This window comes from Thunnus thynnus, chromosome 8, assembly GCF_963924715.1.
Source record: "Thunnus thynnus chromosome 8, fThuThy2.1, whole genome shotgun sequence".
NCBI classification, from domain to species: domain Eukaryota; kingdom Metazoa; phylum Chordata; class Actinopteri; order Scombriformes; family Scombridae; genus Thunnus; species Thunnus thynnus.
Genome location: NC_089524.1, coordinates 10,561,399 through 10,577,073, shown reverse-complemented (window position 1 = coordinate 10,577,073; position 15,675 = coordinate 10,561,399). Strand labels below are relative to the sequence as shown.

The following is a 15,675-nucleotide window of genomic DNA, read 5'->3' as shown; positions in this document are numbered from 1 at the left end:
CCTCTGCACATCTACCTGTCCTTTCTGAGGTTTTCAGCTTGTTGCTACAGCAGCATGCCTCCCACCGCCCCATTACCCTTACCACCCACTCACACATACATATACAGTACACACAAACACACACCACCGCATACAGGGCCCTAATGAAATGAATCCTTCTGTATCAGCAGTGCACTGGCCATTTGGAACAATGAACTGCCATGAATAATTCAGCCAGGAGAGGAGCGACAGATAGCAAAGAGAAGAGAGGAGAGGAGGAAAGGTGGAGCCAAGATGAGAGGCGAGCGTGGCCGAAAACACCAGGGAACGGCTGGACGTGTGAGTGGAAGTTTGCCAAGATGTGAGCGGCAGAGGAGGGGAGACACAAGAGAGGAATAATCACGATCAAACTTGCTGAGTCAATAGTGAGAAGAGCTGTGTATGTGTGTGTGTGTGTGTGTGTGTGTGTGTGTTCTGACAATACAGAGGCCCCTTTGTGCTGCCCTGTGCAGATGCCTGTGCACAAACACACTGGGTGGACTGAGCCGTGCCAGACTCTGCTGCCTCCCTCCATCCACACTGCTCTGTTTCACTTTTTATAGCTATTGGGGCCTCATTTATATTGTGATCAAAAGCTAAAACAACAATTAATCAGCGTAATTTTACTATATTAGCTGTATTTATGCAAATTTTTGGGACAGTATTCATTGTCATTGCATTCAAATGAGTGACATATCCTCAAAATTAGAGTGAAATATCCACAGTAGGCAGCCACTAGGTCTGTAAAAAGTGAAATCATTCATACTTCCCTGTTTTGCTTTGCATTGCAGATATTTGGCTTTCATCTATAAACTGACCCACGTTCTACAATGTCAGTGACATCTCATGAAAGTTCTCACAGATTCCTAGGAATTAGTCTTATCAACAGACAACATCATTTTTGCAAATAACCAGAAACCAGGCACAGCCAATATTGTTCAGTTGCAAAGCTGTGGCACTATCAGACCCCCACTTCTGTTAAGATATTTTTTTATTGTTCTGCTTGTGGGGTATGTCATTGATGACAATATGTTAAACGTGTAGAACATTGATACTTGTTGATATGCATAGGCATAATCACAATAACACAATTCAATACTGGACCCACACTTCCCTTCCAACCTGTGCCATATAGGCAAGCAAAGTGCTGGTAGAAAACAGTTGAATGAAGAAACTTTGCTACTTGTGCCACCAGAAAGCATCCCTATCTGCTTTTTTTCATCTGGCTCTTTTTTTATTGCCCCATCTCTATGCATTACTCCATGAATCAGACACAAAACATTCCAAACCCAAACTTTAGGAGAAAGATAGAAACATTTCTGCATGTTATAATGGCAGAATGTTACATCCTCAGAGGCATTTTGTGATCTCACAGATGTTTACCATCTGCCCTGAAGTTTTTCTGGGGTGAAACAAATCCAACATTTCCTTGTAATCTTTCTCTATTAACATACAGTAAATACAAACTGTTCCTCTTTTTTGCTGGATTATAGTAAGTCTTCTGCCCTAGCTTATGGCAGACTGCAACAGTGCACACAGAGTACAGCTTCTAGCAAAGATGAGAAGAGTGGAGTCTGCAGTTTGTATTGATGCTACTGAAAAACCTGGAACAGTTTGTGGAAATATAGGGCTTCAATGTGGGGACATCGCTCAGTCACATAACATAGTTGCCTACATCACTGATAGGGCTTAGATTTCCCACGTTATGGCATGTTTTTCCAACTGCTATCATTTGAGCCAGACAAGCAACATGTTCGGTCTGTATTGTGAAAACATGCAGCAAACATGCAGTTTATATTGGAAGCTATGCAGTTGCTACATACAGTATGTATGAAGACAGCAGTGACTTACGTAGCAACCTGATGCATGACCTTGGTGGAGGTGTCTTTCAGCGTGTCCTTCAGGTTGTCTTTGAAGTTGCTGAAGAACTTCCCGGCTCCTCCCTTCATCATATCCAACAGTCCTCCGCCATAGCTGGCATCCATATCTGGAGACAAGGGACCTTTAGCCAATCAGAATCCAGAGGGAAACAAAATAGACATGGATTCCAACAGACACAGATTTCACATCAGTGATGAATGTGTGAGTCACTGCATAACAGACGTGGTAAACACGTGTGTAGGTGTGAAAGAATGATGGACAAAGGCACAGAGACAAAACACACAATAAAATGAATACCATCTTTAGCTGTGTATCGCTATGTGTGTGTGTGTGTGTGTGTGTGTGTGTGTACAATGCTGAAAGTACGCAAATGTTGGAACACACCCATGTGTCATATCTGAGCCAGCACCCCTCTGGTGATCTGAGATTTCTTTCTCACTCTCCTTCTTATATCCACACATAGAAACCACAGTGGCATCACTTAATATGTAACTTGACAGTGCTGACATTTATCATGACGCAGCAGAAAATCCACAACAAAGATTTTCAGCATTTTCAGCTATAGTCTCCTCTAAGAACCTGAGTTCATCACAAAACCACCCAAAAGAAAGACCAATAATCAATCATTTTGTGCTCTAACCACTCCAAAGCAGCGGTTCTCATAGTGGGGACCTTGTGGATAGAGTCCCACCACCAGACCACAGCTCAATATGTCCCAGCGGTAATATTCAGTTTTGTTATAAACAACTTTTGCCTCAGGTGGGATCTGTGTTTGGGTATTTTCAAATGTATTTCATTAAAAACTCTGTGATGTGAGTTTGCATGTGCGCATGTAGGATATGTTTTTGCCAAACGAGAAATTAAAAGGAGACACAGAGGGTGTAGTCGTTGCATTAGCCTGGAAAGCTGATAGTAAAAAATGGGGAAGAAATCAAGTGAAAACTTGTTTAAAAAGGAGTTTCTCAAAAACCCCATTTATCAAGGTGACAGCTTGTCATTATGAGTACATTATGACCTTGTATGGACCATGATCATGCCTAAATATAGTTCTGTTTTGAATTTGTTACTGTCTGAACTGTCAAATTCAGATGGGAAAGAAGCTCTATATTCCATAATCCCCTGGACAATACTGGGAAAAGGTTACTTTGAGCTTGATATTGTGCTGAGGCAGATGGTTCACTATGATGAGATACTACAGTGTCATTAGGTGGTGGTTGGCTGCAATTTGTGTGACATTATTGCCACTAAAAGTGTAACCTTTGTGGGATGAGATGGCTAATTGGCTATTAGAGGCCACTCTTCCATTATTCTGGCTGTTTCTGCTGTGCCTCATTTTGTGTAGTCCTTAAGGTTACTCCAAGATTAGTTGTTCTTCATATGTGCGAGTGTTTTTCTGTGTCCAAACCAAGCGTATCTCTTTCTCTTTGATGAAAAAAAAAATCCTATAATTAATATAATTTTAACATCATTTTATTCACTAGAAATTGATGCAATTGGAGACTGTATGATACCTTTCAAACAATAATATCTAATCTCACCCTTAGTATCATTTCTCATACAGTGCAGACAGAAAGAGTAACTATTCTTTTCATTTCCTAGATAATATTTGGGGTGCTATGGAGGGAAATGCTCTAGACTGACTTTTAACAGCAGACTGTGCCAATTACACACAGAAACATTTCAAACACTCAAACACTGTCTCTTTGAAAATCAGTGTGGAGAGAGAGAGATGTTGGATTACAGCAATGTCTGCATTAAAAAGAAGTATAATACAGTACCTCAAAACAAATATATAACCAGATATCCAGACATAACCTTATCTCAGATTGGGCTTGAGACTTCAAAGTTTTAACAGAAAGCCTGCATTTTAAACTTGGGACTTGGAGTTTGAAAGAAATGTAACAACAAGGCAAGGAGGGTCTAATGACAGACACTAGTGAGCTATTGCATGCTATTGTACAATCCAGTGTTTTTGGAGCTTGACCCACACTATAGGCTAAATGTCGAGATATATCAGCCTCTGCAACATCATTTTGACCTTTGTTTAAACAAAATCTGTCTCTTATGAGTCCTCCAACTTAATAAAATGGAGTGCCCCTTTATCTGATTCTTACATATTAACAGGTATTAATTTAAGAGAATAAAATAAAAACAAAAATAGCTTTATTGTCGTCTTATTAATGATGCATTTTTGGTTTATCCATTTACATCTGAGAGGGCTTTAGTGGACTGAGGTTTATTCAACTGAAACAAAACACTAAAACTGGAGTTGTAGGGTTTTTATATGACAACACAAGTAGGAAACACAATGTTTTTTAAATGTATTGTTAATAGTTCTGTGTTGAATGAAGAAAAAAGTTCTTGGAAAAATATCAGAAATCCTCCTTTATGTGTCATCCGACTGGAGGGATGTGTCGAGGGCTTGTTTGATTGACAGTAGCTGGCAGACAAAGTAAGTAAACTGCTGATGCTATAAGTCATTCATAGACAGTGTGTAGCTAATAGGGATTTTGAAGTGCAAAGACCAAACCAACATCTAACGGGTCCGAAGTTACATTTGCAGGTGTGTTTATATTCTGTTTAATATGCTGCAGCTCAGCAGTGAATTAGCTACCTAGCCTGCTAACTGATGTTAGCAATACACTTTTCCCAGGCAAATGTTTGTTTTGTGGCTAGTTCAGGTGCAGGAAAAGATGTGTGTTCATATTTGTAAGTTAGATAAGAGGGAGACTTTAGAAGGAAACCTAATGTGGGTTGTTGTCTGTGGTCTGTGGCTCTTCTGTTGTGTAGCAGGATGCTATCAGGCTCGGTGTGACCGTGTATTCTGACTATGAGCAAATGACACATTACTGCTTTATACAAGATTTGATTCCATTATTTCACTGAATTAACGAAAAACTAAGGGGCACAATCATCAAATCAAAGAATTTCCCTTGGTTTCTGATTTTATTTACAGAGCAGGTATGCTGTATTACAGACAAAAAATCCAGTTTAATCTCAGTTGGACTTTAAATGACAAAAATAAAGCCTACTACTGCATCACTGACATTATCACATCTGTCTCTTTAAACCTTGTGACCTTTAACTGTCAGCTGGCCTCCTTTTTTACAACCTGTGAAACTGTACTGCACACATACTGTCCTCAACCCTTTGAGGTGAGCTTTTTATGTGTACTTAGGGCATTTCATCTCTATTTAAATGTACAGCAGAGACTGTACAAGAAACAAAGACAGCGTTACAGAGAGCATTACATGAGACTGAACTCCCTAATAAAAACCATGCCTAATATACAGATGTTTACCTCACTGCTGGCTGGCTTGATCTGAACCTTTAATCCGTTTAATTTGTCGACTATATCCTGGCCTAATTCCAAGCTATTGCAATTTAGCACTTGACATGGTAGTCTATAATTGGGAACACAAACTGAAATGTTCCCCTTGCCTTCTTCAGATAACACCATACTTTCATCAGTAAGTTTTAGTCCATTTTTAAACTCCTTACTATGCACATTTCCCAGCCAGTGAGCATGACATTTTGTATTAGGTAAACCCTGATCCAGCTCTTCCTTGAAAATCAAGAGCTAAGTGAGTTAAACTTGGATCTGCCAATCATGTTTGCTACCTGTACAGGTAGAGAGACTGCTGCGATGATGAAGGAACAACTCGTTTCAAAGAAATCTCACTACAGAGAAAGCTGTTCTACGAAAAACAGGACCAGACCAAGAGCTCCCCCCTCCTTCTCCCTCCCTCCCTCCCTCCCTCCTCAACCGTCTCCTATCGCTTTCACAAAGTCAACCAATTGAAACAGCGAGGGAGAGAGAGAGAGAGAAAGGGAGAGAGAGAGGGCTGAGGGAAGGGAGAAGAAAAGAGAAAGACAGTTCTAGTTATGTCCAGAGGGATCAGTGGGCTGTCTGAATATGTCTCCTTCCTCCTACTGCCACAAACCTTTCTCCCATAATATCCAGCTTGGTATGAATGACACACATGGACACATACACACAAAAATAACTCTTGACAGACAAATACACTGCACTGCACTCAGTCTCACTGCTATCACACTGTGCCGGGCCTTGATGTGTCCTGAACCTGGATGTCTGCAGTGTAGACCCAGGCTCTAATCTGCTTAATAATAGATGCTGCTGATGAGACAAGGAGTGTATGATTAATCGTCTACTATACAGCTTAACCAGAGGAGTATTCCACAGCTTTGAATAGCAAACAAGCGGCTAGGGGCATAACACATCGGCAAGAGCTGTGACATACAGTACATTCAAGCTGACAGCAAAAAATATTCAAACATAATATGAAAAGAAATTCTATTTTTTATGATATTTTCATAATACTTCTGTACTTTAAAATGATTTAACTTTGATTTTTAAATGCTTGGCCTAGTCTTAATCTATGCCTTAGAAATGTAAGAGAGTCACTCGTTGGACCTGGATCTTAAAGGGTAGGTTCACAATTTTTCAAGTCTGTCTTAAAACAATAATCAGGTGCCCATATGAACATTAAAAGAGGTTTTTCTCCCTGTAATCATTCAGGCCATTAGAAGACCCCCTCTAAATGTGCTTACAATGTAAGTGAATAATTTTTTTTGTGTTGTTGTTTGTTGTGTCTCGACGAACAGTGTTTTCCTACTCTGCTACATTGGAGGGATTGTAACAAAAAGAGGGAATTAAAGGACCAGTGTGTAGAATTTAGTGGCATCTAGCAGTGAGGTTGCAGATTGCAATCGACTGAATACCTCTTTCCCTGCCCCTCCCCTTCCAGGCGTGTAAGAGAACCTACAGTGGCCGTGAAACTCACGGAAAACACTAAAGGCCCTCTCTGGAGCCAGTGTTTGGTAGATATAAAGGCTCATTCTAAGATAATGAAAACACAACGATTCTTAATTTCATGGGATTATACACTAATTATATCATACTTAATGGCCAGCATGAATAGGTGGAATGATTACAGCAAGACAAAATGTTCAATGTTCATTTGGGCACCTGACTGTTGTTTTAGGAGAGACTTGAAAAATTGTGAACCTGTCCTTTAAGACAAGGCCGGTATTGGGGTTACAAGGATGATACATGCAGGATGATACAGATGTAACACTGCAGTCAGGTTGAGTTAATCCGTGTACAACAACCTGAATCCATCACATAGACCTTTTCACAGCAGATATTTTGACTTGTCATAGTGGGAAAAAACACAGGTGTTACTAATAACATTAACAATTGTCTCAGTAAGCCATGACAGTATGACAGTGATCCAGTGAGCAGTGGGGATTTTATAATTCACACCTGTGCTTTTCCTTCACGTCAAAATGCCTTCTGTGAAAAAGGCCTCTTGAGAGTCAGGTTGTTTTTGGTGTTACCAATCAAAATATAACCAAACCCACTAAGAGGACAAACACCTGGTCTTCGACAACATATGTAAAATAACATTTCTCAAGACTGTGGAGAAATGAGCAGTGCTGGTGAGTCTAACAGCCTCTGATCTGCTAATGCAATATTATGTGACTACATCACTACTTTTCTTATCAGTGCAATACACCATATCTAATTAAATGATTCTTATCGGTTATTTTTAGGCTTAATCTTTCAAGTGCTGTGTGTTACAGTACAGTAATAACAGGCGATGAATCATGAGTATTGCTTGTCTTTTGACAGTTCAATTGTAGCTATATAATAACTGTATTTGCTAGTTAACACCAGATGGCATTTAGGAAGATGATATATAGTCTGGACTAGTGCTTAGCTTTTTGTGTGATAACCTCTTACAATCAAGCAGTCTGCTTGCAACCCTCTCTCACAGGTTCAATTATGTCTAAGAGTTGTGAGCCTTTTAAGTAAAAAGTGTTTTTTCCTTCCTATAAACTGCTCAGATTGTTTTATTTGAATTGAACTTAAGTTAAACTTACCAGTCTTTCACAAGAAATTAGTAACTATTAAAGAAAAATCAAAAAACAAAATCAAAATTTGAGTAGCAATATGATTTTTTTTCTTCTTTATCGTATCATTAATCAACTCATGACCCCTCCGATTTATCTTGGGTCCCCTTGGTGGGGTCCCAACCTGTAGGTTGAGAACTGCTGGTCTAGACAGAGTTAAACCTAGCTTGTTCGGAGACAAATATAACATTGAAAATATAAAACAGCTGACATTAGGCTACATATGCAAACTATAAGGTCATATATTAAACATAATGAGGTTAAAAAGTAATTTAGCTGTGTGTACATGTAATTCTTAATGTTTATTGTTTAAATTAATCTACGTTGTGTCCATCTGCTTTTCCCTGTGTTGTTTCCCATCCTGTATCAATTACACTGCGTATGAACTGAGCCTTCATTTCTTGAATTTCTCTCCACCTGCATATCAGGCACTCTATCTGTCTCAATTTTATGTTGTATCTCTATCTCTGCATGTCTGTGTGAATCCTGCTCGCTTGCCTAGCTGGTCTATGTGCCTCCCTGTCTGTGGCCAGATGGATGTGGGGGTGTGCAGACTGATGAGCCAGCTACAGTGACAAACCCTGCTAATGCAGACACCAGAGGAGGCTCTGATACAGGCTCTATCAGGTAATACAGCAGCAGAGAGCCCAGCCACACACAGAAAGAGGGAGTAGGGCATCAACACAGCACACTGAGCTCTTGGCATTGCCAGAAAGATCAATGGTTTGTTTGAATGTGTCTCCCTCCTTCTAGAGTGCCAACCTCTACCCCGCAATATCCGGCTTTGTGAGAATGGGACAGATGGACACACACAGAGACAGAGGCAAGCACACACGTACATCAAAAAGACCCTTCGTAAGGCCTGGCTAGCCAGACAGACATCTGACACTGGAGTCCCCCCCTTCTACCCCCACTCCCATCCCCAACCCCAATCCCCTTTCCTCATTGACCCTCCCACCCTCCTCATCCAGCTTCTTTTGTTTCACACAAAACCTGGAGGCCGGCCGACTCCACAGAGCACTGCAGTGAGGTGCACACAGGGCAGAACTAGGCTCCATACGTAATCTTCACATATATGGGCATTAGTATACATTATTATTCATATTCACACTGTATTGTAATGTATTGTAATTATTTATATGATTCATGGTTTTATAACTGCAGTGTTTCACTCTGATATTTTGAGACATCTCAAATATCACATTTCGTGTTATTTGAGAAAGAGAACTTTCATCTCATTGAGGTTTTTTCCTGGTTAAATAAAGTCCAAACTAACTAAATATGTAAAAATGTCTTTTTTTCATTACCTAGTCCTGTGAGGAACGACATCTCATTCTGCCATATGTGTTGGAATAACAGTTAAATAAACTTGAACTGTTCTTTCACCGATGTCAGTCAGAATAAAGGCAGCATACAGCAATTGTAGCAACAGTAAATCACACATAGTATAATTGCTATTATCAGTTGTAATACTAGCAGTAGTAGTATTAGCTGTTGGAATTGCAGTAGTGGCAACAGTAATGGTACGTCATAAAACATAATTTTGCTCTTATACAAAGGAAAGTGTCAATCCAAATGTGGATAAACGTGTTAAAGAAAATTATTTATTATGACTGGATTCAACACAACAGTAGATTCTCCATCAGCCTAATGATAAACAGATGGAATACAGCATGTGCCTTTATCCTCAATTACATAAGTTGTATATTAGACTTATGACATGTTTTTTGGTTTTCCTTGGATACCTAACCCATCATTTATGGCCAATTGAATAAATTGCTAAACTGAGAGTATTCTGTGCATCTGCTGTTTTATAATAAAGCAAAATGTATCCTATTAACTCTTTGTGATATATCATTTCACAATTAAAGCCAATATATTAAAGTAAATAGGCAATGAATTTTTTAGATATGGTAGATATCACTCAAAAATGGCCTTTTGCCACTGGAATATACAATTGTGTGTTAATATACATGTGCATTTATCTAAAATATTGTGGGAATTCATATATATCTCAACTGAATGTCTATGAATACTTTTTGATACTTTACACATCTAAAACATACCTCTAAGTCTAGTCTTAACTGTATGCAATAATATTAATATCCTTATAGGAATGTGCACAGGACTCAATTGCACATAATATTAGAATAACAGGAATAATATTATACAATACGATATTTTACACAACCCCTATGGTACTAGAACGTGTCCATATTTTTTCTACATGCTATAGCCCAGTGTAACAATTTAGGTGGGGTCTGGAAACCACTGGGAGCTCTGGAGGGGATTCCAGGGGGTGCATAGCATGATTGTATACTTTCACTATTGTTAGCCATTGTGTTGTCCACTGCTGCCTATCCAGCAACACTATAAACAATTATAGGTAGCGTTAATGTGTAGGCATCTAACTAAAGCACACTCCAAGTCTGCGTACAATCGCCATTAAAGTTGCCGGAGGCGGTGGGGGACTCTTACCTGAGCTGTCCATGGTGCTGCAGTCTTCCTCTTTCAGCGGGCCTGCCTTCGGTCCAAGGGTGGCCGCTATGGAGCCTCCGAGTGCGCTGCTGCTGCTGCTGCTGCTCCCTCTGCCGACACTGAAGCTATCTCCGCCGCTATCGACCAACTGCAAAGATTCATAGCCATCGTAACTGGTCTTTTTCTTGTAGGCCCCCAGCAAGCTCATAACCGAAGGACACAAAAGAGAAATTAAAGACAAAAGAAGCCCCAAAGACGTGGAAGGCTACGCCGCGCCGTCGCCGCCGCCGCCACCTGCGCTGCTACAACTGCTGCTGGGTGCACCACATGTCCGAGGAGGAGAGGACGACCGCTCTCCTCTGTTTTCTGTGGAAAGAGATATTCTGCCGGGTGGCCTGCTCTCTCTCTCTCTCTCTCTCTCTCTCTCTCTCTCTCTCTCTCTCTCTCTCTCTCTCTCTCGCCTCCTCCTCCTCTTTTTTTCTCAGCACCGCATTTTACTACGACACTACTGCTGCTGCTGCTGCTGCTGCTGCTTCTGGTGGTGCTATCGCTGTAGTCCCCGACTGAGTAAAAGGGAAATCCACCCCAACAGTCAGTCCTACTATGTTACTGCTGCATAACTCTTATTAGTGGCTGCGAATACGAGTAGGTATGTATAACCTCCACAAAACTACATGTAAACATGATAAAAAAATAAACTCTTCTAGAAATAAACTGTATACTCATTATTGTGCACAACAGGCATTTGAATATATAGGAATATTAAAGAGATGCCGAAGTAAACTAACAAAAATCTATCTATTATTATGATAACATCATTGAAATATGAATATAGTTATCTTTGGTTGGGTATATATCCTCATCAGTGTTGTCATTAACAAATTGGAGTCCAATTCTGGATCAGTCTGAAAGTTCCTAATCTGGGTGGATTTCCTCTTTAAAGGCTCTTAACAAAATGTCTACTGGCTTCTGGTCAGTTTTGACCATCCTGTGTGGGGGTGGTAGATAGCAAATGTTCCATATTACATTTTATTAATTGTTTCCAGAAAATATAACCTACATCGATGAAAACATTCGAAGATTAAAGTAGACTAGGGCTGCAACTATAACGATTATTTTCGTAACTGATCATTTTGTCTATCGTTTTGTTCTAATAAAATAATCTTTTTGTCCATAAAATGTCAGATAATTGTGAAGAATGGCTATCACAGTGTTCCCGGAGTTCAAGTTCACATCATCAAACAGCTTATTCTGCCCGACAAACAGTTCAAAACCCAGAGATATTTAATTATCACCAGTATAAATCAGAGGAGAGCAGAACTCACATTTAAAAAGGTGGGACCAACACATTTTTGGCTTTAACAATAACTCAAGTTATTAGTTAATCGTCAAAATAGTTGTCAATTTTCCGTCACTCAACATTAGAGCTGCAATGATTAGTCAATTAATTGATCATCAGAAAATCAATCAGCAACTATTTTGATGATTGTTTTGAGTCCATTTTTAAGTTAAGAAAAAAAATGCTAAAATTCTCTGCTTCCAGCTTCTTCAATGTGAATATTTTCTGATTTCTTTAGTCTTCTATGATATTAAACTGAATATCTTTGGGTTGTGGACTGTTGGTCGGGACAAAACAAGACATTTCAGGTTGCATCGTGGACTTTGGGAAACAGTGATTGATATTTTTCACCATTTTCTGACATTTTACAGACCAAACAACCTGTTAGTTTCAGCCCTAATCCAACATAAATAGTTTCAAAAGTAGTCCAAAGCTATTGCTGTCTTTTGCAAGACGGATGCATGATGGATGTAATGGAAGGTGTTTTTTTTGTTGTAACAATGACTGTAATAATGTAATATTGATATATAATAATGTGTGTGGCCAGAAGTTTACGAAATGCAGTGTCATCTTTTTAAATAATAAAAGTCATCAGGGGCAAGGTGCAGAGAACTACAAGCAACTCTTGAGTTCATTTAAAAAGTTTGTCCTGCTATGACCTGCTTTCCTGATTATAAACAAGGAGCAAATTATGTGTGTGGGCCCAAAATAGAGCAAATTTCTTATTGAGTTCTGCATTAAACTGAAAAAAGACTCCTGGCCCGGTCATAATAGAAGATTGAAATAAGAGGGGTCTTGTAGTCAGCAATGCAAGAAAACAGCACCGTGCCTTGTCAGAAAAAGGAAAATCACCGTGACTCACTCGGTCTCTACTCCACTCCTAGCAGCACTGAATGCTAATTGACTCTTTGTAATACAATTAAAGTTTAACAAAAACCTTTTATGTGTAATTTTATTGTCAATTTTTGTGTTATGACCCTGTCCGTGCTGGGCAAAACACTGACCACTGATGGCATGCTTCCTTCCTTGGCCTTGTCCTCTGGCAGCGGAAACCCTGCGTGGTTCTGAAAAGAGGACATGAGCCTGGGAAACTCTTTTAGGAGAGCAGACGGGAGCTCAAAGCACAGCGGGAACGGAATGTCCGAAAGGGAGGAACGATACCCCCGCCATAACCGGACGCAAAGTGCTGCCGCCCAATTGTTGCAATGGTACTTCCTGTCTACTTCCTAACAGTGCCTACCAGCATTTACCCCTTGATGCCCTTCTGAGTGTGAATGTTTAGGATACAGCAAGGAAGAGCAATGCCAGCATCATCATCTCAAAATGAATAGAGATGAAACAATTTGTCAATTAATCAATTAGTTGATCAACAGAAAATTAACAATTTTGTCAATTAATTGTTTTTTCAAGCAAATACACCAAAATTTTCACCAGTTCCAGCTTCTCAAATGTGACACTTTCAATGCTTTTCTTTGTAACACTGTGCATGATGGTAAACTGAATATATTTGGATTTTACATTGTTGGTCGGACAAAAAAAGCAATTTAATTATGTCACTTTGGTGCTCTGGGAAATTATAATGCTCATTTTTTACTACTTTCTTTTATGGACAAAAGGATTAATCTAATGATCAAGAAAATAACACATAATATGGCATTTATTTTCTTTGTGTTTTCATAAATCATGTTGTATTTAACTTTAGAAACATTGCATTTATAAACAGTAGAGCTACAAATAATGATTATTTTCATTATTGATCAATCTGCTGATTAATCATTTAATCTATGAATTGTTTAAAAAAGCTAGTGAAAAAATTGCCTTCAAAATTTCTCAGAGGCCACAGTGATGTCTTCAATTTGCTTTTTTGTCTGACTAAGAGCCTAAAATGTTAAAATATTCAATTTATTGTCAAATATGAAAAGGAAAGACAGCAAATTGTCACATATGAGAAGTAGGAACCAGCAAATGTTTGGAATTTTGCTTGAAAAATGACTGAAGCGATTAATGGATTATCAAAATAGTTGCTGATTAACTTTCTGTCCATCAACTAATCGATTAATCATTGTAGCTCTACTAAATATTTGACTTTGCCTTTGCAAAAAAAAGTTTATAGGAAATATCTTGGCCTCTTTGATCTCTGTCTGTCTCCTATGAACAACATTTATAGGCGTAGTATTATGGATCCTGGTTTTACCCACATTGATGCAACCATTGCATAAATATGGGCTCAAAAAAATTAATGCCCACAATAAAGCTGGAGCAGCACTTGCCTTAGAGACCTGTACTGATAGCATGGTCACTGTAAGAGAGAGAAAGTTTTTATTTGATTGTAATGCTCATCTCTCTGTAAAGCACTTTGACCCACATTAGTTGTCTTTAAATGTGCTCTATAAATAAACTGACTTTTGTCTTTTAAGAATTCCTAAAAAGCCTTTAAATTCAAGGCTCAGTTCCATATTCACTGTTTTATGATATCGCTGTAACATGATACTAACTGTGGCCTCTTATCTTAAAAGAAGCCATATCCCTTATTTCATAGGTCTTTACCATCGCTCTCAAGAACAGATAGAGGATTAATGATTATCCCTATGCCGGCTAATGCAGAATCCAGGAATCTGCTGGATCAGCTATAGGACTCACTTGAGGGTGGACTTGAATCTGTGGCAGTAAATCTGCGTGTTTGACATCCTGTAATCCCATGATTCTTGTTCTCTGTAGTAAAAATGGAAACAGTGCAGATACACCTGTGTGTTCCTTTAACCATAAAACATATTAAACCCCTGGTGCACCTGCTCTTTCAATGCACCATGATTTACAAATGGCATAATAACACATCCCTTACTCTAGAGCAAAAGGTGAGCCAGTGGCAGAACAGGAAACCACATCAAGCTGTGTTAAACTGCTCACGTGACATGCGTGACGCCGGTGGTGATGTATCGGCGCGCTATTGGACAGAGAGGAGCTGTCCTCTCTCAACATACAGCCAGCCATGAATGATGATGAATATGCTGACTTTGATCATACCTGCGATGTAGATACAAAAAAAATTCAAATATCGTGATACTGGGACAATATTTTATCTCTAACACCTGGCTTCTTAAAATTTGGCCCATAAACATGATTTAATGGAGTCAAATCATGAGACGCCTTTAACGGGTGTCCTGAAATGACGAAATCATCAGCTAACACAGAAAAATCCATCTGAAGTGACAGCCTTCATAGGTTACTGTTCATTCAATACAGTCCAGCGGATGTAACTTAGGCTATCATAAGGATAAAGCAACAGCAGCACTGGGTCTCATAGCTACAGAAAAGATAAGATGTCTCATTACACATATGTCCAAAAAAAAAAAAAATCAACACCCAAAAATAACCCAAATGATGTCATTCATGATGCTGGGGTGCGCATCTCTCCAAATAGAGGCCCAGAGCACAGAGACAGGTTTGTGATTTAATATTAATTTGACTCTTAAGTGAGGACAAACGGAAGGTTTCCCCCTCGAACAGGTGCATGTTGATGATAACATCTCTGTCCACCGAGCAGAGAGATGCACTCCGGGGGGGAAGTGATTTCAGAGGTAACATGATATTATGTAACATCCACACACATCATGATGCTCTGCCTGCTTTTCACATACAAGAGAGACGCTCAGCCAATTAACAAGTGTTAGCTTATGAATCACATCAAATGAGCAGAAGTACACAATCCAGTATGACTTTACCTTTCAGTGCGCTTTCTACCATTCTCCCGGGAGCGCCGTCTTGTGCCGTGGTGGAGATGCGCTTTGAAACCCGGCTCCGCTCTCGGACACCGACCTTTGATTTGTCATTCGCTGCCAGTCAAAGGTCAAAGCGTCAAACGTCCTGTGACACTCAACTGTCCTATAGGAATCACCCGGTAACTCCCAGATAACCTGTCAGTGAAATTATAAAGGCAGCTCCAGGCTACGGCATCATCATATAGGCTAATCACATTTTTGGCATATGAGCGACAAACAAGTTCCCGCGATAGCGCTTAGTAG

At 39.5% G+C, this 15,675-nt stretch overlaps 1 protein-coding gene across 4 annotated transcripts in view; it reads right to left on the bottom strand.

The window, feature by feature from the left end:
- dnajc6 (DnaJ (Hsp40) homolog, subfamily C, member 6) overlaps nt 1-15,651 on the bottom strand; it is a 42,675-nt gene extending 27,024 nt beyond the window's left edge. Inside the window, exons 1-3 of one of the 4 annotated variants that reach the window (XM_067596440.1) lie at nt 15,376-15,651; nt 10,315-10,462; nt 1,870-2,020 (exon numbers count right to left, since the gene is read on the bottom strand). In XM_067596440.1, coding sequence (XP_067452541.1) covers nt 1,870-2,020; nt 10,315-10,327 — 164 coding nt within the window. In that variant the 5' untranslated portion in view covers nt 10,328-10,462; nt 15,376-15,651. Of the gene's footprint in view, nt 1-1,869; nt 2,021-10,314; nt 10,721-15,375 lie in introns of those variants that run through there. The other 3 variants (XM_067596439.1, XM_067596437.1, XM_067596438.1) reach the window with 3 other exon arrangements.
- Between the last annotated feature and the right edge of the window lie 24 nt (nt 15,652-15,675).